General features: G+C 37.6%; 1 protein-coding gene across 2 annotated transcripts in view; it reads right to left on the bottom strand.

Annotated features, from left to right (window-relative positions):
- Positions 1-8,660: 8,660 nt before the first annotated feature.
- The window catches only part of DNAAF4 (dynein axonemal assembly factor 4), a 76,772-nt gene continuing 60,091 nt past the window's right edge, over positions 8,661-25,341 (bottom strand). Inside the window, exons 7-9 of one of the 2 annotated variants that reach the window (XM_065901430.1) lie at positions 12,210-12,363; positions 10,699-10,804; positions 8,661-9,133 (exon numbers count right to left, since the gene is read on the bottom strand). In XM_065901430.1, coding sequence (XP_065757502.1) covers positions 9,015-9,133; positions 10,699-10,804; positions 12,210-12,363 — 379 coding nt within the window. In that variant the 3' untranslated portion in view covers positions 8,661-9,014. The remainder of the gene's footprint in view (positions 9,134-10,698; positions 10,805-12,209; positions 12,364-25,341) is intronic. The other variant, XM_065901431.1, reaches the window with a different exon arrangement.

A 25,341-nucleotide genomic window follows, 5' to 3' on the forward strand; every position in this document is an offset into this window, starting at 1 on the left:
CCACCCTTCTAAAATCCCTGCCTTCCAAGGTGATGAAACCACCTCAGAAGCCCGTGGCCAGGCCCCTGAAGGCTAAAGAGTATTTGACACTGATGATGCCGGAAGGTGACTAAGCTGCTGAGTCAAGAAAACCAACTTCCTCTTCCAAGACGGTTGCCTGATCTGCCTTCAAGCTGTTTCACCCAGACACATCCTGGCCTCATGCTTGCCTGACACCTTTGCCTGCTTCTTCAAGGGCCGCCAGTTTCGCTCAAACAGCTTTCTCGTTCTTGTACCCTTTTGTTCTGTTGCTGTCTCAGATGTTATCCAAATGATCCATTCTAACCCCTTCACACCTTGATCAGGAGACCCTCACCACACAAAGCCAACAGTGTGGACCACATCCTCCCACCCCCAAACCAGGAAACAGTCATTTGCAACCAGGGGTGTCCCAGGAAACCTGGGATAAATACTCATCATATCTATAGAACGACACTAAACCTTGATCCATTTTTAACGTAAATGGTCTTAATAACCGCAAACATATGGGGGAGAAGAACAGTAAACAAAGCTTAACTGTTTTGTTGACAAATTGACTGTAGTTTTCATAGGCATGGTGACCATATTCTGTAATTTTCTAACGCAGTGTTTTTTTTTTAAATCTTAATTTTATTGGTGTATGGTTGATTTACAGTGTTGTGTTGGTTTCAGTTATACAGCAAAGTGATTCAGTTATGCATATACATATATTCATTCTTTTTTAGATTCTTTTCTCTTATAGGTTATCACAGAATATTGAGTTCTCTGCGCTGTACAATATGTCCTTGTTGGTTATCTATCTTTATAGAGTAGTGTGTGTATGTTCATCCCAAGCTCCTGATTTATCCCTCCCCTCTAATGCAATGTTAATTTCAAATGTTCCATTAGTGGAAACATTTTTAATGCTGAACAGTATGATTCATGTTGTATTGTTTTCAATAAAAGCAGTTCTTTATGTGTATATATAAAAAAAGGCTGCAAGAAGTAAAAACTACATTTTATTAGTTTTGCTGTATACTGAACAGAGAAATGGGATGATAGCTGGAAACAGATATGGGGGCAAAGGTTACTTTTTAAAGACAGGATCATAATATAGCATGTTTGTATTTTGATGGAACCACATTTGGAGAACCTCTCGCCCACAGTAATCAGTTCCATAGAGAAAATGTAGCTAAAGATGACTACACAGTAATGTTTCTTTAATATGGACTAAAAAAGCTAAAGTGTATAAAATCAAAGGCACAGATAGGATGAACACAGAATTATTCACCAATTTATAGTATATTTAGAACTAGGATACGTAAGAACAATAAAAAATAAAGCATTAGCGTATGGACTGTAAAGTATTAATTTAACTATTTTGTGAGATACACTAAATAAAGTAGTATATTTGGAATATGCTATCCTAAAGTATAAAAAATAAACTTACTCTGTAATTTTTCCAAAAAGAAAGACTCCATTTCAGATAACAGTTTGAACAATCAATTCTCCTGGAAGATACTTAAAGCAAATTAATTTGAAAACTCACATACTTTAGGCAAACTTTCCTTCCTTTACACAATTATCAGAATATTTGAAGTTTTACCTCCATTTATTGACTGATCATTTCTTGAAATATAGCATGAACTCTAACCTTCAAATGAAACTGAAGGTTTACCTTCCCAAAGGAATATTTTACCAATTTGTTCAGGTCTTTTTCCTCTTTTAGCTATAATCTAGAAGACTATCATAAATATAATTTACCCCATCAATAATCTAATTAATATATTTGACCAAATAATGTTGGTTGGTTTTTACTATCTATAATAGCTCAAAATTATTCTGAGTTTATTATGTTCTAGGTACTATACTAAGCAGTTTGTTTATTAAACAAAAACCATGTTCATTTAGGTCATAAAAAGGCTAAAATGAAGTATGTTCTAAGTACTGTCAAAAGTAGCTCCTTGAAGAGAGTAACTTAAGAGAGAGATGGTCTTAGAGTCATATGCCTTTAAAACATTTTAGAAGGGCAAATCACAACATCAACTAAATAAATTACTCAATTAATGTTCTTTCAGAGAAAAAAAAAAAGAAGAAGGGCAAATCACACTTCAAAGAGAAGATGCTGGTAACCTTGTCATGACCTGAAGAATTAACCTGGTTTTATTGTTAGTACACCAGAGTTAGTTACAGTGAAGTATGTCTTAAGGCTTGTAAACAAAGGGAATTATCCTAAACTTTGTAGGGAAAAGGAAGCCTGTTATGTAGAATTGCATATATGATGCCATGAAACATTCCATTCATTAAACTAATCATCCGCGTTCTGAGTCTCTGTTTGCCAAGCAACTTTATTTTGATTTACCATATCAAATCTGCTTATAAGAGAAATGAATTTTCATTTAACCTACCGTGACAATGAACATCCTCAGTCAATTTCTGATTATGAATCAATAATAAGTAGGCAGTCTGTTTTATTTGTCTCCTGAGCTTGGTTAATGTGACTCTGATCCTTAAAGATGGGCCAGCTCTTGAGGGTGCTCTTGGGTCTTTGAGAGTGAGACTGGCCAGATCAATTCAATAAGGTAATGAAACACACCCTTGTTATCAGGCTTTTTGGGAGATCATATACCAACCTTTTCCCCAGATGGTATGTGCAAAAGTCCTTTGCTTTTTTATTCTCCACATAGATGAGGTTTGTTGGAAAGAACCTGGCTTGCCAATGGCAAGTGGTCTCTCCTTGACCAAACTCTAAACATGCTCCTCTGAGCCACTTTTTCAACTAGGCCTCATCCTTGTGTAAGCAGATGGGGTAGGGGTTCCCTGGAGAAAGAACTAGATATAGCTTCTTGACATAAGAGAAGCCATTTTAGGCCTAAGCCATTTTGTGATCTAAGCCTGGCCACAATGCTTGTCTTTGAATAGGTCTCAGTAATAATGATCTTAAGGGAATAAAAGAACAAAGAACTCTTATCAGGCAAGAGAAGGAAGAATAGCAAAGATAACAATCAGATAATAAAGACTCAGTTCATTTCAATGGTAAAGATTAGCCTGAAGCACTTTTTTGAGCTATTCTGCAGAATTTAAACCCCCTCCAGGGCTCAAACACCAGATCTACTGGAAGCTAAGGGATGTTGACCTTTTCTGACCCTCATAGCTTCAATCACGCTTGGAACTCTGTCGACCTTTGCCCCAATTCTATGCAGAATTCTCTGCCCAAGCTCCTTCATAAATATGCATACACCAGCCAAGCCCCTTCATGAATATACATGTACCCTTAGCTTAAAACTTCCCTAATTTTGCTGTTCAAGGATACACTCCTTTGGGAAAGATCACCCGTGTTCTCCCTACTTATTGCAAATAATAAATGGGTCCTTCTTTCGCTCCTTCCCTTGGTTGCGTCTTTTGGCTCGACATCACCAAGAGGTGAACCCAGTTTTCAGGTAACACTTGGGCCTTGTCCTTAAGAGCCTAGTTGTAACAAGACCCTTGTTAAACCCTCTCCTTCAACTCCAGGCAAGCCTGACTCTTAAGAAGTGCCCTCCTGGAGGAGCTCAACACAGGTCACAGGGTCACAGGGTCACTGGTGAAAGCAAAGGGGAGAGTAGAAACTGATCTGAGCTTATGCTGAAACTTGAAACTGCTATGGATATGGAGGTCAGAAGGGAGGATGGGCATGAATCCTGAATGGTGGAGAAACTCGAAACCATCACAACCAAGAGGTGGGTTCCATGACACCCGCCCCTCAGGTGAGCAGCCCCGACTCCTTTGCCCCCATGAGGGAAGCCCCACTCACCTGACTTGTCCCCCTGGAGTGAAAAGAGGCCCCACTTTTGAGTGTTGTGTGTCAATAACAGTGTTGTGTCACCGGTGGTCATGTTGATTAGCTGAAGAGAATAAGATTTTTAAAAAAAAAAAATCTTGTTAAATCGGTTTAACCACGATCCCACCATCAACATCTGATCACCTTCAATATCTAACCAAATTCCTCATCTCTCACCATCTCCCAGGTGATATCTGATCAAAATGGCCTGCCTTCAGCAGGAATCCTGTTAGGTTAGTTTAGCCAGAATCTCCCTACCCCTGATGTTTCCTCTCAGTAATTCTCTATCCACTGACAAGCCACCCCCTTCCCCACTTCCCCCCGACCCCACTATTGCTCCTTGGCTATAAATCATCACCTGTCCGTTCTGCAGTAGGAACTGAACCCAGTTCTATACTGAGTGCTCTTTTCTCCTATTGTAATAGTTCCTGTAATACTTGTTTTTACTGCTGTAAGTACTGTCCAGCTCTAGTATTTTGTGATACTAGGAAACTGGAACAGGATATGTTTACTTAAATACATGTGTTTACTTTCCATTTAACTATTAGACAGCATTTAGCTATTAGGAGTAATACTTTTACCTCTGTCAGTAAAGAGCTAAAATGTGTAAAAGAAAGTTATCCCAAACCTGGTCTGGGACAAACCTTTTTTTGCTTGATGTAATTCTCTTTCTGGAAAGAAAGGAGGAAATGAGCATCCCTGACAAAATGCTTAAGCACGTTTAATGAGATAGAGACACATTTTGTGAAACTAGTTACTTACCCACCCTAGCTGACTCTCACGTGATTGTCAGTCAAGAGGCAAGTGGCATGTAAGAAAATACTCTTTTTAAAAATCTAGTCTAGGACTTCCCTGGTGATGCAGTGGTTAAGAATCCGCCTGCCAACGCAGGGGACGTGGGTTCGAGCCCTGGTCTGGGAAGATTCCACATGCTGTGGAGCAACTAAGCCTGAGCACCACAACTACTGAGCCTGCGCACCACAACTACTGAAGCCTGTGCGCCTAGAGCCCATGCTCCGCAACAAGAGAAGCCACCTCAATGAGAAGCCTGCGCACTGCAACAAAGAGTAGCCCCTGCTCACTGCAACTAGAGAAAAGCCCACGTGCAGCAACAAAGACCCAATGCAGCCATAAATAAATAAATAAATATTTTGAATAATAAATAAATAAAATAAAAATGTAGTCTAACAATAATCTAATTATTTCCTATTCCTATTTCCTATTATTTCTGTTAAAGATAAAAAATCACAGGCCCCAAATGGCAGCACTTGTGTTAAAAGCCCATGATTTAATACCTAACCTAACTGCAGTTTTGACCTTTCCCAGAAATGTAATCTTAATCAATCAATTTGGAATTTGCTGGTCAGCACCAAGAGGTAATCTGTCACTTGGGCCCTCTCCAACTCCCGCCAAGCCCCTAAAGGAAGAAGCAGCAATCTGCCTGACAAAACCTTTCCCAGCAAAAAGATGTCTTAGCCTAAAAATAATCCATTATTTTTTTTCATCAATAGCTCCCTTGTGCCCCACCCTTCGTTCTATAAAAACCTTCCCTTTTGTACAACCCTTCAGAGGGTGCTTCTAGTTGCTAGATATGATACTGCTTAAATTATGAATCACTGAATAAGGCCAATTAGGTCTTCAGACTTTGAACTCGGTTTTTTAACATTTCCTATTTCTATAAAGCATCAATTGCAAAATGGACTAACTAGCAGTTTTTCCTTTGCATGCAAGATTGTGATATAGCTTTGATATTTATTACCAACTTTGCGGAAAAGTTTTCTTTAGTTAATGTGTACACTGTGTATTTATGTAATAAGCAGTTATGGTAGGGGGTCCTCAGAGAAAGAGATCCAGGCATGGCTTTCTTGACATAAGAGAAGCCATTTTAGGCCTAAGCCATTTTGTGATCTAAGCCTGGCCACAATGCTTGCCCTCAGTAATAATAATCTTAAGGGAACAAAAGAACAAAATACTCTTATCAGGCAAGAGAAGGAACAACAACAAATCAGATAATAAAGACTTCCCAGATCTATCTCAATGGTAAAGATTAGCCTGAAGCTAATTCTTGAGCTATTCTTGAGCTGTTCTGAAGAATTTAAACCCCCTCCAGGGCTCAACCACCATATCTACTGGAAGCTAAGGGATGATGATGTTGACATTTTCTGACCTTCATGACTTCAATCAACTAAAGCTTGGAACTCTGTTGACCTTTGCCCAATTCCATGCAGAATTCTCTGCTCAAGCTCCTTCATGAATATGCATGGACCCTTAGCTTAAAACTTCCCCAAGTTTGCTGTTCTGGGAGACACTGCCTTGGGAAAGATCCCCAGTGTTCTCCTTGCTGCAAGTAATAAATTCTTCCTTCTTTGACTTGGTCATGTCAAAGGACTACCATGACAATTTTTTCTTTTAATAATTTTATTCATAGGCTTTAATGATCACACTATTATTTGGGAAACATGTTTTTATCATAAATGAAATGGGAATGTCTATATCTATATTTTAACTCTATCACTACTTCAGTCTAAGACAGAAGTCCCTTAATAGAAGATTGCTCAAAAAAAGGTCAAGTGAATACAAATGAGTGTCTGTTGCTTTTAAACCAAGACTTAGAAGATAGGGTCAAAAAGAATAACTAACTACTTAAGACTCCCTTCTTCTACCTCCTCCAAAAATAGATTCTTTTGCTCTTATGGTAGCTATTGGGGCCAGTTTTTGTTTTCTGATTGAAATAGGAATGAGACAGGAGGGAAGGGGGCAGGGCACAACCTTTAAAAGAATGACACAGCCATTGAGGATGCAGGAAAAAAACTAGTTAGAACCGACTAGGTCCAAGATGGCAGAAGATTCAACTTCCAGTAGCCCTTGAGCCTCATTACACGCTCATTGTAATATCAATACATTAGCTAAATGATACATCCACAGGCACCATGACAGCTCCAAGGCTGACCATAAAAGGCCAAAAAGTGGGCCGTGGCCCAATTCCTGGAAATCCCTGCCCCTTGTCCAAGATAGTAGGAATAATCCTCCCACCTATGAAATTACCCAGCCGTAAAAACTATCCCCCCCACACCTCAGCACCACTCTTGCCTTTTGAGATGGACCACATTCTGACTATGGAATGTGTATCTCTCTAAACAAACCTGCTTTCGCTTTACTATGGCTTGCTCTTGAATTCTTCCCTGGGCAAAGCCAAGGACCCTCACTTGGTGGCCTGTCCCAGGGACTCACCCAAGACCTGGGACATGACCATACTCGTGTGCCCCGTTTTTCCTGCAACAGGAAGAGCCTGAGGAAAGACCAGTTTGGTTAAAGTATTTTGAATGTCAAACTGGTATGTGTCAAACAGAATAACCACCTCTATTTTGGTTACATTTATTTTTAAAAATAAAAGCAAACCAGGGGAACTTCCCTGGTGGCACAGTGGTTGAGAGTCCGCCTGCCAACGCAGAGGACACGCGTTTGAGCCCTGTTCCGGGAAGATCCCACATGCTGCGGAGCAACTAAGCCCGTGCACCACAAATACTGAGCCTGTGCTCTAGAGCCTGTGAGCCACAAGTACTAAGCCCGAGTGCCACAACTACTGAAGCCCATGTGCCTAGAGCCCATGCTCGGCAAAGGAGAGGCTACTGCGATGAAAAGCCCATGCACCACAACAAAGAGTAGCCCCCGCTCACTGCAGCAACAAAGACCCAACACAGCCATTAATTAATTAATTAATTAAAACAAAAAAACCAAACAAGTGTTGATTATAAGAAAAAAGCAATCCTGTCTCACCAGAAGGTCTGATAACTGGGCAGAACTGCTATAGAAGTTATCAAGAGTTGCTTTATAGAAGTAAAATTTTCAAGGTTGCTGAACTAGGATACTCTTACATATTCAAAAAAGTACTGCATTTTTTCTTTAAGAAAGAGGCTGTTTTATGATCCACTTGAATGACACCTGATGAACAAATACTATAAAACTTACTCCTAAAAATTTTGTTTTGTTTCACAGAGAAATGTGAATCACAGAGAAATGTGACAACTGTTGGATGCAAAAGGGAAGCTGTACTGGTTTTGCTTAATGCTTGCATCATCACAGAGATACAACACAAGTGGTGGTGCAATGCAGTGTCAGTATCATAATACTCTAAGTTAACATTTTCACCTTTGCTTCCTTTTTTTAAAAAAATTTATTTATTTATTTACTTTTGGCTGTGTTAGGACTTTGTTGCTGTGAACGGGCTTTCTCTAGCTGCAGCAAGCAAGGGCTACTCTTCGTTGCAGTGTGTGGGCTTCTCATTGCGGTGGCTTCTCTTGTTGCGGAGCATAGACTCTAGGCACACAGGCTTCAGTAGGTGTGGCACGCAGACTCAGTAGTTGTGGCTCTCGGGCTCTAGAGTGCAAGCTCAGTGGTTGTGGTGCGTGGGCTTAGTTGCTCTGCGACATGTGGGATCTTCCCGGACCAGGGCTCGAACCCATGTCCCCTGCATTGGCAGGCGGACTCTTAACCACTGGGCCACCAAGGAAGTCCCTGCTGCCTTCTTTTGTTTTTTTCCTGATGTACTTGAAGGTACTAGAAAAAATCTCACTAGAAAATTTATCATCACCAGATAGTGTTATGAAATATGATCGACACTTTGGCAAACACTTCCCACAACTAAAGTTGAAGATAAGGTTTCCCAAACAGTTGTTTTACTAGGGTAAACTGGTCTAACCTCAAACAACAGGTAGTGGAGCAGTATTTTTTTAAAAGAAGGTTCTGTGCATTTGGAAACTAAGTCAAAACATCAGTATTGATTATACCAAGCCCAATCATTCAGACAATTAAATAGAGTAGTATATAATACAAACAAAAATACTTTATAAATACCATCTTTTATTTTAAACTTCTCCTTGTTAAAAATGAATCAGTAAGCATCCTGGTAATCACAGCAACAAATATTTTGTTAGTTATAAGGGCAAGCTGAATTCAGTAACAAAAAAATATGTTGTAATATGAAACAAATAATTAAAATAGATTATTCTTACTTTTACTTATTCAAAAACCACTGAAATCAAACATTTCATTTTCTACAGATTTATAATATTCTTCCCTGTACAGAACTAAAGAGAAAGTGATTCTGTATAATCAGCCATAATATGCACAGATTCCTAATGCCTCCAGGTATTTTTGTAAAACTTAGAACAATACCTAGTACAATACCTAGTTGCTTCTAGTAGTCATAAGATTTTAGTTCTGTTCCTTGAATTATATTCCGAATCTTCTCAGCATCATTTTGTACAATTTTGTTGGATGGATCAATCTTAAGGGCAGCTTCATAATCCTGTAGGCCTATATTTATATAGCAATGATGATGAATAAAATATTTTATAAATACTTGTGTTATCTAAACAATATTTTTAAAAAATAAAAAGAATCATTAAATCCATGGTTCAGCACAAGCAACAGGTTTTAGTCAGATTCCCATTTTCACATACATGGTCTCTAAGAGACTGAAGAAATTTTTCAGTAATTTCAGAAATAATTATGATTTCATTCAAGATTCAGTCAGAAGCAGTTTTTTTAAACTGAAATACAAATAAGCTAACAGCTTAAATTCATTAAAGCATGAATAGACTCAAAACTCATATATCAAAAGGACATTTTTATCACCTCAATGAAAAAGTAATAAATGTCATCTTATTTCAAAATTCTAGATTTAAAAAAATAATTTTGGTAGACTCAATCCATACTTTATATAATTTACAGACTATAGTTTGTGCTCTTTTTTTTTTCTAATTATCCTATCTACAAAATTTCTTTGAGGAAAATTGGTTAAAAAGGAAAGCATTGTGGACTGGATGTTAAAAAATATATAACTGAATCTAAATCTTTAACAAAAATATCAGTGAGAAGAATTTCTAAGGAAACTTGACTTCCAGGTGCTATTGATTTGCCATGCCACTTCAGGCAAATCACTTAATGTCTCTAAGTCTCCATTTTCTCATCTTTAAAATGAAGGGAGGGTCCTTTTAGCTCAAAAAAGTCTAGGATGCTGTAATTCCTAAAGAATGCTTACAGTGTTTCATTCCTGTCTTGATAATTTTTATCCTCATGAAGCTGAATAAGACTCTTAAAAAAAGGATAGGCATATAAATCTAATTTGGATGCTTTGGTTGGAAAAACCTAAAAATGGCAGAAACAAGCTTACAAACAAGTCATAAATAACAAAACTATATAAGCTAAAGCCAATTCCCTGGCAAGACATCATCAGGAATAGGCCTTTAGGCCTTGAATAAAGGGAAACTGAATGGGAATCTGGGTAGGGAAGTATGGGAAGAAGAGCACTGAAGATAAAACTCGGGGGCAACATGAGTAACTGCAAATAGTCCTTAATTACATTAAAAATGAAAAACAATAAAAATTAAATTAAATTAAAACAATAAAAATTAAATAAATATGGCTTCCATACACATGAGACTGAATTACAAACCTTAGTACGGTCTCACAAAAATAAGCAATTGATCATACATTGTGGTAGATCAGTTATTTCTGAGCTTATGAATGTATGTATGTATATATGTATGTATGTACTGTCTGTGTGTCTGACCAAAGAAGCTCATTTTAAAATTTCCATTATATCTTAAGTGACTCATTTATCACACATCTTTCCACAAAAAATCCTGTCTGATACTACAGCATCTCCCTAGACCTAGAGAGATGTTTATATCTTGTGTTAATTCCCTTCTACAACAATGATTTTTTAAAATATTTCAAATCATCTTTTGTTTTGTCAGATAAATTGCAAAGAATAAATTAAATGCTAAAAGTATAAAATAATGGAGTCATCTTGAATAATGGCAATGACTTTTTTTAGAGTATAACTTGGAACTTAAAACATTTCTGTCATTTCTTACCTTCTACATACAATTCTAGTTGACAGAATGCTGTTCCACGTCGTATGTGTGCCTTCATTCTTGCATTAGCATTGTCTGCAACAGGTGGTGTCAATAATTCTAGTGCCTTACAAAAAAAAATAGGGAAAAATATAATTTCCTAATTTAAACTTGAGCAAAAACATGATAAAACTCAACTTTAAAACTAGCCTCAAGCCCTCACCTACCTAAATTTTTGGCTTAACTAGGACAGGAATTTATCAAATACATCCATTTATGTTGAACAATTTTAGGACTTGTTCAATTGTTCCTATACGAGATTCATACCCTTGCCCCGAAACTTATGATTTAGTTTATCATTTGAAACCTCTACAGCTTTACCTTTACTAGCAGGGATGATTAAATAGCATTAATTTAATTAATGCTATTAATTATAGTATTATATATACTATATATAATGCTTTTATATTTAAATTTGGTGATTCCGTTTATTCATTCATTCAATAAATATTTGTTTGTGCCCGAAATTATGCTACTAAAAGGAAAACTGGATCACAAAAATATTGTCACATCTTCAATAGCTTAATGAGATCAAAATATGAGGACTAGGGCTTCCCTAGTGGCACAGTGGTTGAGAGTCCGCCTGCCGATGCAGGGGACACGGGTTCATGCCCCGGTCCGGGAAGATCCCACATGCCGCAGAGCGGCTGGGCCTGTGAGCCACGGCCGCTGGGCCTGCCCATCCAGAGCCTGTGCTCTGCAACAGGAGAGGCCACAACAGTGAGAGGCCCGCATACCGCAAAAAAAAAAAAAAAAAAAACAAGGACTAGATTGTTTCCTCCATATCCTCAATCTCAAGGAGACACATAAGAGATTTTGCATGTGATTTCCCTTAAAACAAGTTACTTTGATATGGGGGGGGGGGAACAGAAAAATCTAGAAGTTTAAGAAAATGACATGATATTCATAATGGAAATTAGAATATACTAAGTTACTCTGAATATGGAAAAATAATCATGGAGATATCCTTTTACTGTGAAGCAGTAGTGACACCAAGTGTTCTTCTATCTCGCATCAAGTCTGCAAAACTTTAATAAGAAAAAAGGTGAGCACAAACGGACAACCATTTACTAATTTCCTTCTGAACTTCAACTGATACACCAGGGCAATTGATAGGGGATCTCTAATCTAATTTGAAGTCTCAAGAAACACTAGTTCCTTGCCCATTAAAAAAAATTCTTTTGAGGGGGAATTCCCTGGGGGTCCATTGGTTAGGACTCTGTGCTTCCAATGCAGGGGACACAGGTTCGATCCCTAGTTGGGGAACTAAGATCCTGCAAGCCACGTGGCATGGACAAAATTTAAAAAAAGAATTTTTTTTTCAGTAAAAAGATGTAAAAAGCAAGATTCTTAAAATCCTTGCAACTCACTTATTCAAATTTAACTGACAAAAGATAAGGGCATCATTTAAACCAATAAATAGGAGCATAACAATTTTAAAGCACCATATATAAATAAATAGATACACATACCTTAGAAGAATCTTCTATGGCCTTGTGTAAGTTTTTCAGTTTTAGATGGCAAGCAGCCCGATTCAAATACAGTAGTGGAATCTTATTATTTAGTCTTATGGCTAAGTTGTACGCATTAATAGCTGCCAAATAGTTTTCTGTTGCAAACAATTTGCTAATGAGACGAAAACATAAAAGAAAAACAATGTAACACTAAAAGAGAAACACAGAAATAATATCTAATGATATTTGGCACAGGGGATGGATGGCTTCCTTTCTTTCCATTCCTTGTAAAATGGACATTGCGGGTGGCACTAAGCCCACCTATCCTCCATACATCAGCATGTAATCTGAACGGGACTGACCTCATCTCCACCTCCAAGGGTAGCCAATCAATAGCTTAAGCCAACAGGCATATTTCCATCCACCCTGCTACAATAATTGACAAAGGGATGGATTTATGACCTAAACTGGTCTATTGAGAATGAAGCCTGTGATTTTATTACCAAAGTTGGAGAACGAAAAATTGGGAAAACTCCCCCTGCTGGACACAAATGAAGAAAGCATATAAGCCCAAATTGTTGCTGACCATTTTTCATACTGTGGGAGGAGCTAGCACTAGAATAAAGTTGATACTATTGAATTATGAAAAGGATAAAAAGGCAGTTAAGCTGTTGGATCAAGCTTTACCCGAAATGTAACACACCTTTGGCTTTTTAGTTATATAAGCCAATAAATTCCTTTAAACATTAAGTCAGTTTAAATTGGGTTTCTCAGTTACTTGCAAAAAAAAGCATCCTAATAAATACACTCTTTCAGTTCAAACCTTCCAAAATTCTCTTCAAATAAAGAGATGTACATAATTAAAGGATGTATTTAAAACATAAAGCATCTTGTTTGTTTTTCATGTACAGTTCCTGGTATTTCAAAAAATGCATAAACCAAGGAAAATAGAAAATACTTTGCCAAATATAAAAGTGCCATAAAAACAACACTTTGTACTTTGTATTCATTTCCAGTCGATTGTACTGTACACTTTACAATTCTAGAATAATAAACATGATGACTTCAAAAGTAGACCCATAAAAGGAGACAGCAAATCATGAATAAAAGGTAAAATGACACCACTGTGACATTTAACCTAAGCCTGACTCAAGTTTAGAATAACATCCTCAAACTAGAAAAGCTAATTCTGTGGGAACAGTTTACCTTTCTGAAATGTCTCATTTCAGCTAGGATGTTTCTGACTGCAAGGAACAGAAGTTCAACTCAAACTGGTTTAAACAAGGAAGGAAATAGATCACCTCACATTAAACAAGTTCAGAGGGAAAGGCTCCATGCCCAATATGATCAGCAGAACAAGGATCTTATCAAGGCCTCAGGTTCCTTCCATTTCTCCACCCTACTGGACTCAGCAGCTACTTCATCCTGGAGCTGGTTTTCCTCATGCATAGTTCAAGGTGCCACATTCAGGCACAATATTCATTAGAAGAAAATGGCACGGAATTTTCTGCTATATGCTCCTTGAGCGCAAGAAAACCTTGCCCAGAAATCTCCCAGTTCACTTCCTTTCCCATCTCACTGACCAAAAATATCTATCCTTAAAATATATTTTGCCTTAAAAAAATTTTTTTGCCTTAAAAAAACCCACCAGTTTCTCCTGTTCTCAATCCTTCTACCCATTCTCTCTCTCTCTCTCTCCAGTTTCACTCCTCAATGTTATATACTACTGCTGTTTGGGAACATTTAAAAAATTCAACAATATGACCATCTGTCCATGTTAATAAATATAGAGATATACTATTTTTGCAGAGATTTTTACAGACCACTCTCTCATTTGTGCAAGGATTTCTAAAACCAGTCTCCTCCTACTGAGAGACACTTAGGTGTTTTGTTTCCCAATACTTAGCTTTTATAAACAATATTATAATACACATTACTGCACATATACATAAAACATACACACACACCAGCAGTGTAATGAAAGTAATCCTGATTTGTTGCAGTCAATCAGAATTTATAGCTGAACTTGGGACAGGGTCCTCACCCTAAGTCACATAGGCAAGGTCTACACACCTAAACAAAATAGGGACTCCGCCAACAAGGATAAAAGGAGATGATAAATGTTGGCTAGATAACCTATTGTGGCTACTACAAACCTTCCTTTTAAATTAATTTAATTTTAAAATTTACCACTTTAACCATTTTTAAGTGTACAGCTTAGTGGCATTAAATGCATACACACTTTACACACTTTTGTACAACCATCAGCACCATCCATATCTAGAACTTTTTCATCTTCTCAAAATGAAACTCTACACCTATGGAACAATAACTCCCCATTCCCTCCTACCTTTGACAACCACCATTCTTTTTCTGTCTCTGTGAGTCTGACTACTCTAGGTACCTCATATAAGTGGAGTCATATAAGGACAATATTTGTCCTTTTGTGCCTAGCTTATTTTACTTAGCATAATGTCTTCAAGGTTCATCGTGTTGTAGCACGTGACAATATTTTCTTCCTTTCTAAGGTTGAATAATAGTCTCCTGTATGGATAAATCACATTTGTTTATTCATTTATCCATCAATAGACCCTTGGGCTGCTTTCACCTTTTGGCTATTGTGAATAATGCTGCTATAAACATGGGTATACAAATATCTGTTTGTGTCCCTGCTTTCAATACTTTTGTGTGTATATCTAGACAGAACTGCTGGATCATATGGGAATTCTTTTTATTTTGGTCACGCTGCTGCACAGCATGCAGGATCTTAGTTCCCTAACCAGGGTTCGAACCTGTGTCCCCTTCAATGGAAGCACGGAATCCTAACCACTGGACTGCCAGGGAATTCCCTCATATGGTAATCCTATTTTTAACTTTTTGAGGAGCCTCCATACTGTTTTCTCTACTGTGCACTACCATTTTACATTCCCACCAACAGTGTTCAAGGGTTCCAATTTTTCTACAACCTCACCAACACTTGTTATTTTCTGTTTTTTTGTTGTTGTTTGTTTTTTTAATAATAGCCATCCTTCTGTGTGTGAAGTATTATCTCATTGTGCTTTTCATTTGCATTTTCTGAATGATTAGTGATGTTCGACATCTTTCCACGTGTTTATTAGCCATGTGCATATCTTTGAAGAAAGGTCTATTTAAGTCCTTTGCACATTTTTTAATCAGGCTGTTTATTTTTTGCTGTTGAGTTGTAGAAGTTCTTTATATGTATTCTGATATTAACCCTTGTCAGATATATGATTTGCAAATATTTTCTCTATTCCATGGGTTGTCTTTTCACTCTGTTGACAGTGGCTTTGATGCACAAAAGGTTTTAATTTTGATGCATTCCAAAATAACCATTTTTTCTTTTGTTGCCTGTGCTTTTGATGTTACATCCAAGAAATATGGCCAAATCCAATGTCATGAAGAATCCTATGTTTTCCCCTAAGAGTTTTATAGTTTTAGCTCTTATGTTTAGGTGTTTGATCCATTTTGAGTTAATTTTTGTATATGGTGTTAGGCAAGGGTTCAAATTCATTCTTTGGAATAAAGGCTCAAAATGAAATGAAAACTGGATATCCAGTTTTTCCAACACCATTTGTTGAAAAACAACATCCTTTCTCCATGAAATATTCTTAGCACCCTTGTTCAAAATCATTTGACCATATGATTTTCATATGTGAAGGTTGTTTCTGGGCTATCTATTCCATTGGTCTATATCTATATAAACCTTATATTAATACATTTATTTGGAGCTCCATTTTTCATCTTTAATATAAGTTTACAGTTTTATAATGTAACAGTTTTAACAGAAAAAATCTCCCAGATTCTAAGGGAAGAACAGCTTACAATGAGCAGTATCAAAAGTACCAGTGTAGCATGTAGGAAACAAACCAGTGTAGCATGTAGGAGGGAAAAGTGGGGAGAAGGATAAACTGGGAGATTGGGATTGACATATAAACACTACTATATATAAAACAGACAACTAATAAGGTCCTACTGTATAACACAGAGAACTCTACTCAACACTCTGTAATGATCTATATGGGAAAAGAATCTAAAAAAGAGTGCATATATATATATGTATAACAGATTCACTTTGCTGTACACCTGAAACTAACACAACATTATAAATCAACTATACGCCAATAAAAATTATAAAAAATAAGAGCCACTGTAGGAGGCATAATAGCAAGAAATATGAAGTATTAAACATTTTTAATGTTTACATATATATTAAAATATAAATCCAAATGAACATTATATTCTTTAAAGTTCAATACCAGTACAAACATCCAGTAAAGCATAATTTGCTTTATGGCTTTCAGAATGGTTCTGAACTCAGAAATAGCTGAATTTCAAAAGGAAAGGGAAAAAAAATTAAACCTGTCTTAAGAGCAGTAGCCTTTGAACACCAAATTTAAACAGAGAAGCTAATAATCAGTAAGTCTCGCCTGACGGCTCCAAATAAAGCAATGCCAACGAAAAGAATTATGCAAAAGTACTCATTCAAAACATATTGAGTCCTTATGGTACTGACTGTACAGAAAGAACAAAAGAGACGTGGAGAATTGCAAACACTCCTGTCATTTTTATGACGATTGATTGGTTTGACTTTGTAAAGAAAGAAACATTCTGATTGGCAATGGCCAAAAGGGCCAAACATTTTGAGCAACAGTTCAGCACAGGAGAAGCTACAAGAAGCAGGAGTGATAAAAAAGAAGCAATGTGGAGGGAAGTAAAGAAAGGGGCAGAAAAGAGTTAAGAGAAATCAAAAGCAGTGGGGCTCACATTGATACTAGGTATAAAATAGATAACAAATGAGAACATACTGTATAGCACAGGGAACTCTACTTAATGCACTGTGGTGACCTAAATGGGAAGGAAATCCAAAAAAGAGGGGATATATGTATATGTATGGCTGATTCACTTTGCTGTACAGGAGAAACTAACACAACATTGTAAAGCAACTATACTCCAATAAAAATTAATTTAAAAAAAAAAGAAATGACTAAAGGAAGCAAGATGTAGAATTTGTACGTTGATAGTACTGTTCTTTGTATACTGAGATGTTACAGATTATATGTCACACCGTCATTTTATATATAGTAAGAAAAAATCTGCCAGTTAAACTATAACAATGTTTGCTTATTTAAAAAAAAAAAAAAAGCAGTGGGGCTTAGAAACAGCAATGGAGGCAGAGAGTAACACATATTCCAATACAAGACACAACAGCTCTGTTTTGTGGGTAATAAGGACTCTAACAGCCACCTACCCCTCAAAAGACTTTTAAGGTCCTGGTTTCTTTCAGCATCTTATGTGGGTAGAAAACATTCTTGGTATCTCAAGAGCTTCTAAAACTGAGTATTAGTGCACCTTAGTGAAGGAACATCAACCAGCACAATTTAGCACTCAGGATGGAAGGAGGAAAAGGATACTGCATAAAAAATAAAGTGACAAGTTAGGCCATTATAGGGACTGTACTGCAACAGAATATTATGGGCTGTAAAATACATACAATCAACAAACAAAATTATAATTATGTCAAAGAAGTCATCTTAGAATATGGCTTCTAAACTTCTTTAAGTCAGGCAAAAGGTAGCAGCATAAGAAAACTGTCTTACCTCCATAAACAAATAAAGTTGTAAAAAATGCGGCAGAGCAAGGCAGATTTGGCAGATCTGTTCTGAAAGTAGGCAAGTACAAGAGGATACTGGGAGACAATTCTCCATGGGTCTTTTACCCTGCGTGTCATATGTCAGATGCACTGACAGCTTCTGTTTGGGACTATCTTTTCAAAGATGCTTGTATAGTGCACAGCCTTGGAAGATAGAGATAGTGTCTCTCTCTGGGGCAAAGAATAGATTTGTTCACTGCTCAGTATAATAAAGATATGATCACCTTGTGAGGCAAAAATTGGACAAGTTTGCTAATAATCCTCTATAAAAAACTGTGTTCCTTAAGCTTGGTCTTCTCAGCTATGGTACCAAACCTACTGTGTGTACAGCATCCACCTAGGTCCCCCTCTGCATTGGCCCCATGGGACTTTAGGGGCAGAGGGAACCAACATGAAGATCATGCTGTTTGATGTGACTTGAATAGTAAAGTCCTTTCTCTTTGACTCATGAGTCTCCTGACTTCTGTCAGCACCTATGAAACTGTGGTAGGCTAACTCTTCACAGTCCTTGCCAGGGCATGGATCCAAACCAAAGTGTTAGAAAGAAATTCAATCTGGCAAGTAGAACTGTATGCTGTGTTGGGAGAAGATGGTAACAGGTGGTTAACAATCAGTAACAAAAAGTCCAACGTGAAGTAAAAGGACATCCAGACAGGCAGATAGAATCCAGCTACAGAAAATTCACAAACAGCAAGCAAACAGAAATTCAGACTGGCACAAGTTGGTACTAGGTTAGTCGGTCATCAAATAGCAGGCTCCCACACACAAAGCTGGGGTTCAGAAGAGAATTAACTTGGGTGGAAAGAGAATAAGTGAAAGCAAAGCAGAGCCTCAGTCTTAAAAGGACTGGAGTATTGGGCAGGCTATAAAATCTGACACTTAGGCCAAGAGAAAAAAAAAGAAAATTCAGACACTAGAATTAATGTAGGTAATTTTACGTAACAACAGTAATATGATGCTGGGTGCTAGATTGTAGAATTATATGTCCTTAATTTCCTCCTATCTAACATTACAATTTTCTGTAGAGAGTGAGGTATGCAGATAGCATTCAAGTGGTCCTAATGTGGGGGAAGAAGGAACTTTCAGACTGGGGTTAAGAGAGTATCCAAAAAAACTCATGCTAAAACTCAAGCACAAAGTAACATCAGTGGGACAGAAAAATGATTCATCTAACCTTATATGATTATAAGTGACTGGAAGGGTAGCTATAATTTACAGATTCTGAGTCATGTAAGGCTGTTAAATAACACACCATGCGAATATATAAATTAGAGCACAGAAACTCTGTTTTACGTGAGATGTTCTCAGTAAAAAGCTATCTGGTACAATGTTAATTGCCAACGGTAAAATGTTCTCATGAGCAAATAAAATTACCTAAGCTTATAAATTTTCCTGAAAGGTAGATTTGGCATTTAAAACTAAGACTTGGCAGTAGAATGCTAGGTTAAAAAGATGAAAACATTCTATGGCTTTTTCTAAGAGTCTCTTTTGAGTAGATACAATCCCATAAACAGTTTTCTCAAACTATTGCTCTTTTGGAAGTCTTGTCCACTTCTACCCACGGGTTTAAAAACAATAAAGGACAGTTGGATTGTTTTTGCCTGTGTAAATATAGAAGGCTAGCATGAAACAAAGCCTCTGGAGATGAAAGTATTTTATCTTTTGGCTTAAATTCAACACTGCTTCTGAATGGGTTCTATTATGTCTGTTTCTGTCTTTTGTACTGCACTACATTGCCAGAGAGGATACATTTCTCTCTAATAATTAGTACCTTTCCTTTTATCTGTTTGTACTTGGCACTATGATTAACTGTACTTTGTTTACCTGGGTGTCACTAGTTACTAAGTTTTCTTCCATCTCTCCTCATTTTTAACTCTTTTCTTCTCCTATTTTGCTTCTCTTTCTTATTCTACCTAATTGGAGGCAGTCAGGCAAAAAGGTACAAAAAACAACAGAGACTGAAGTGATTACAATCTACCAGTCACACCTGACTGCAACCAAGTACACTTTTGCACGAGGTTGCTGGCAATTCATTGCTTTTGCCAGCAGTCACACGCACACACACACACGTCTTTTGCTGTACTTGTCAAATGCCAACCTCAGCTCAATGATCTTATCTGCTCTTTCCACACTTAAATCGAAATCACAGCATTGGTATATCAAAAATAAGACCAGACCAAACACTGTCTAAGATGTTTAGCCAGTCCCAGCACCAAAAACATCTTATGCCAAAGGACTTTCTAATCATCTCCATCAACCTGCTATCTTTGGGCTGATCAAAAAGCATGCTTCTTCTTTGTCCTCACATGAAAGTTCGTATTTGCTGGTCTTTCCTACTCATTCCCCTCTATTCCTTTGCACTTTCTTATTCCTGCTCTGCCATAACTGACTCCAACTCCCACCCCACTCCTTCCACGGTTCGTGCCCCGGTCCAAGAAGATCCCACATGCTGTGGAGAGGTTGGGCCCATGAGCCATGGCTACCGAGCCTGCGCGTCCAGAGCCTGTGCTCCGCAACGGGAGACGCCACAACAGTGAGAGGCCCGTGTACCGCTAAAAAATTAAAAAAAAAAAAGAAAACAAGGGAGAAGACTCAAATCAATAAAATTAGAAATGAAAAAGGAGAAGTAACAACTGACACTGCAGAAATACAAAATATCATGAGAGATTACTACAAGCAACTCCATGCCAATAAGATGGATAACCTGGAAGAAATGAACAAATTCTTAGAAATCCACAACCTGCCGAGACTGAACCAGGAAGAAATAGAAAATAGGAACAGACAAATCACAAGCACTGAAATTGAAACTGTGATTAAAAATCTTCCAACAAACAAAAGCCCAGGACCAGATGGCTTCACAGGCAAATTCTTTCAAACATTTAGAGAAGAGCTAACACCTATCCTTCTCAAACTCTTGCAAAACATAGCAGAGGGAGGAACACTCCCAAACTCATTCTATGAGGCCACCATCACCCTGATACCAAAACTAGACAAAGATGTCACAAAAAAACCTACAGGCCAATATCACTGATGAACATAGATGCAAAATCCTCAAAAAAATACTAGCAAACAGAATCCAACAGCACATTAAAAGGATCATACACCATGATCAAGTGGGGTTTATTCCAGGAATGCAAGGATTCTTCAATATATGCAAATCAATTGACATGATACACCAAATTAACAAGTTGAAGGAGAAAAACCATATGATCATCTCAATAGATGCAGAGAAAGCTTTCGACAAAATTCAACACCCATTTCTGATAAAAACCCTCCAGAAAGTAGGCATACAGGGAACTTTCCTCAACATAATAAAGGCCATATACGACAAACCCACAGCAAACATCATCCTCAATGGTGAAAAACTGAAAGCATTTCCACTAAGATCAGGAACAGGACAAGGTTGCCCACTCTCACCACTCTTACTCAACATAGTTTTGGAAGTTCTAGCCACAGCAATCAGAGAAGAAAAAGAAGTAAAAGGAATCCAAATTGGAAAAGAAGAAGTAAAGATGTCACTGTTTGCAGATGACATGATATTATACATAGAGACTCCTAAAGATGCTACCAGAAAACTACTAGAGCTAATCAATGAATTTGGTAAAGTAGCAGGATACAAAATTAATGCACAGAAATCTCTGGCATTCCTATACACTAATGATGAAAAATCTGAAAGTGAAATTAAGAAAACACTTCCATTTACCACTGCAACAAAAAGAATAAAATATCTAGGAATAAAGCTACCTAAGGAGACGAAAGACCTGTATGCAGAAAATTATAAGACACTGATGAAAGAAATTAAAGATGATACAAATAGATGGAGAGATATACCACGTTCTTGGACTGGAAGAATCAACATTGTGAAAATGACTCTACTACCCAAAGCAATCTACACATTCAATGCAAACCCTATCAAACTACCACTGGCATTTTTCACAGAACTAGAACCAAAAATTTCACAATTTGTATGGAAACACAAAAGATGCCTAATAGCCAAAGCAATCTTGAGAATGAAAAACAGAGCTGGAGGAATCAGGCTCCCTGACTTCAGACTATACTACAAAGCTACAGTCATCAAGACAGTATGGTACTGGCACAAAAACAGATATGTAGATAAATGTAACAGGATAGAAAGCCCAGAGATAAACCCACATACATATGGTCACCTTATCTTTGATAAAGGAGGCAAGAATATACAGTGGAGAAAAGACAGCCTCTTCAATAAGTGGTGCTGGGAAAACTAGACAGTTACATGTAAAAGTATGAAATTAGAACACTCCCTAACACCATACACAAAAATAAGCTCAAAATGGATTAAAGACCTAAATGTAAGGCCAGACACTATGAAACTCTTAGAGGAAAACACAGGCAGAACACACTGTGACATAAATCACAGCAAGATCCTTTTTGACCCACCTCCTAGAGAAATGGAAATAAAAACGAAAATAAACAAAGGGGACCTAATGAAACTTCAAAGCTTTTGCACAGCAAAGGAAACCATAAACAAGACCAAAAGACAACCCTCAGAATGGGAGAAAATATTTGCAAACAAAGCAACTGACAAAGGATTAATCTCCAAAATTTACAAGCAGCTCAATAACAAAAAAACAAACAACCCAATCCAAAAATGGGCAGAAGACCTAAATAGACAGTTCTCCAAAGAAGATATACAGATTGCCAACAAACACATGAAAGAATGCTCAACATCATTAATCATTAGAGAAATGCAAATCAAAACTACAATGAGGGCTTCCCTGGTGGCGCAGTGGTTAAGAGTCTGCCTGCCGATGCAGGGGACATGGGTTCGTGCCCCAGTCCGGGAAGATGCCACATGCCGTGAAGCGGCTGGGCCCGTGAGCCATGGCCACTGAGCCTGCGTGTCTGGAGCCTGTGCTCCACAACGGGAGAGGCCACAGCAATGAGAGGCCCGTGTACCGCAAAAAAAAAAAAAAAAAAACCTACAATGAGATATCATCTCACACCAGTCAGAATGGCCATCATCAAAAAATCTAGCAACAATAAATGCTGGAGAGGGTGTGGAGAAAAGGGAACCCTCTTGCACTGTTGATGGGAATGTAAATTGATACAGCCACTGTGGAGAACAGCATGGAGGTTCCTTAAAAAACTAAAAATAGAACTACCATATGACCCATCACTCCCACTGATGGGCACATACCCTGAGAAAACCATAATTCAAAAAGAGTCAAGTACCAAAATGTTCATTGCAGCTCTATTTACAATAGCCAGGACATGAAAGCAACCTAAGTGTCCATTCAACAGATGAATGGATAAAGAAGATGTGGATGGGGAGAGTGGGAGGGAGGGAGACGCAAGAGGGAAGACATATGGGAACATATGTATATGTATAGCTGATTCACTTTGTTATAAAGCAGAAACTAACACACCATTGTAAAGCAATTATACCCCAATAAAGATGTTTAAAAAAAAAAAAATTAAAAAAAATAAAAATAAAATAGTGGCAAAAAAAAAAAAGAAGATGTGGCACATATATACAATGGAATATTACTCAGCCATAAAAAGATACGAAATTGAGTTATTTGTAGTGAGGTGGATGAACCCAGAGTCTGTCATACAGAGTGAAGTAAGTCAGAAAAAGAAAGACAAATACTGTATGCTAACACATATATATGGAATCTAAGAAAAAAAAAAAAAGGTCACGAAGAACCTAGTAGCAAGGCAGGAATAAAGACACAGACCTACTAGAGAATGGACTTGATGATATGAGGAGGAGGAAGGGTAAGCTGTGACAAAGTGAGAGAGTGGCATGGACATATATATACTTCCAAACGTAAAACAGATAGCTAGTTGGAAGCAGCCGCATAGCACGGGGAGATTAGCTCGGTGATTTGTCACCAACTAGAGGGGTGGGATAGGAGGGTGGGAGGGAGGGGGATGCCAGAGAGAAGAGATATGGGAACATATGTATATGTATAACTGATTCACTTTGTTATAAACCAGAAACTAACACACCATTGTAAAGCACTTATAATAAAGATGTTAAAAAAAACAAAAAACAAAAAAACCAAGGGGGACTTTGACTTGATGTGCAGTGTAAATTTTTTTCAAAAGATATATCTTTATCATAAAGTGTGAAAATGAATGCAACTTTTAACAAGAGGAAAAACAAAACAAAATCGGGATAAACCATCTACCTTTGGCCTTGACCCAATTTTCTCCACTCTTCTTGAGGACAGTACAGCCACCTCTTCTGTCTCATCTGCACATCTATTCAAACCTTTTCTATTCTTAAAGAAGAACAAAACAAAACAAAATCTCTGAAAGTTTCTATTCCATTGGCTTCTGGGAGTATTTTTGTGTACTCCTTTATTTTACCAGGTCTTCAAATGTTGGTAGGTCACAGGGTTTTATCCTCAGGCCACTACTCCTCTGGTCTACGTGCTCTTTTCAGATATCTCACCTACTCTTGTAAATCACCTGCTACATAAATGCTGATAACCTCCAAATCCATTAATACACTGTTGGCCTCTCCCCTGAGTTTCAAACTTGCTGGACACTGTCAGCCAGACTGACCAAGAGGCAGCTCAAACTTAACATATTCAAAACTGAACTTACCTACATTCCCTCCTAAATGGCCCTCTTCTAGAGTTCTCTAATTCAGTTGGTGGCATCATATAATCAATCATTGAAATGAGAAACCCAAAGTCGCCCACAACTACTCTTCTCTCACTCCCCAACAATCACTCAAGAAGTCCTCCCTATTTTACCTCCTGAATATTTCTCACACTGCTCTCCTCTTCACCCTATAACAATGTCATAATGGTTCAAGACCTCTGCCATAGTTTCTGCAACACATTTTTCCCCACCTTACAGAATAAAATATAAGAATAACACAAGGCCACTGCCTATTTTTCTAGGTTCATTTGGCATTATTCCTAGCACCAAATTTATGTTTTAGGAAGCAATAAACTACCCAGTTCCTGACCTATATATCACAGTATTCTTGTCTCTGAGCTTTTGCTCATACCGTCTCCTCTGCTATTGCCTTTCTGTCCTTCCTCCTGAAACTCCTACTTATCATTAAGAGGAGCTCAAGTGCTATATTCTTTAGGAAGCTCTTCCTGAAACTACCTTTCTTCCTTTAAGGTTAGGTGCCCCTCTTCTGTACTCTCATTTTACCTTGTTCTTTCTATGTATTGTACTTCCCACACAGTGTTATAAGTATTTGTATTTTCTATGTATTGTACTTCCCACACAGTGTTATAAGTACTTGTATATGTCCCTCTTCTCTACTGATCTCTGTAGCTCAGAGCCTAGCCTACAGTCTGACAAACGACAAGTAATCAACAGATATTTATTTAATGGTTTAATAGATGGAGAAGAAGGAGAGGGGATTTTTGTTGGGAGTAAGAGGAACAAACCTGTCAGCCCCAGGCTTCTGAACTACAGAAAAATTGTTAACTCCAGCTCAACTCCACAAATCAATCTCTGGTGGTGTTA

This window comes from Phocoena phocoena, chromosome 2 (genome assembly GCF_963924675.1).
Source record: "Phocoena phocoena chromosome 2, mPhoPho1.1, whole genome shotgun sequence".
Classification (NCBI taxonomy): Eukaryota; Metazoa; Chordata; class Mammalia; order Artiodactyla; family Phocoenidae; genus Phocoena; species Phocoena phocoena.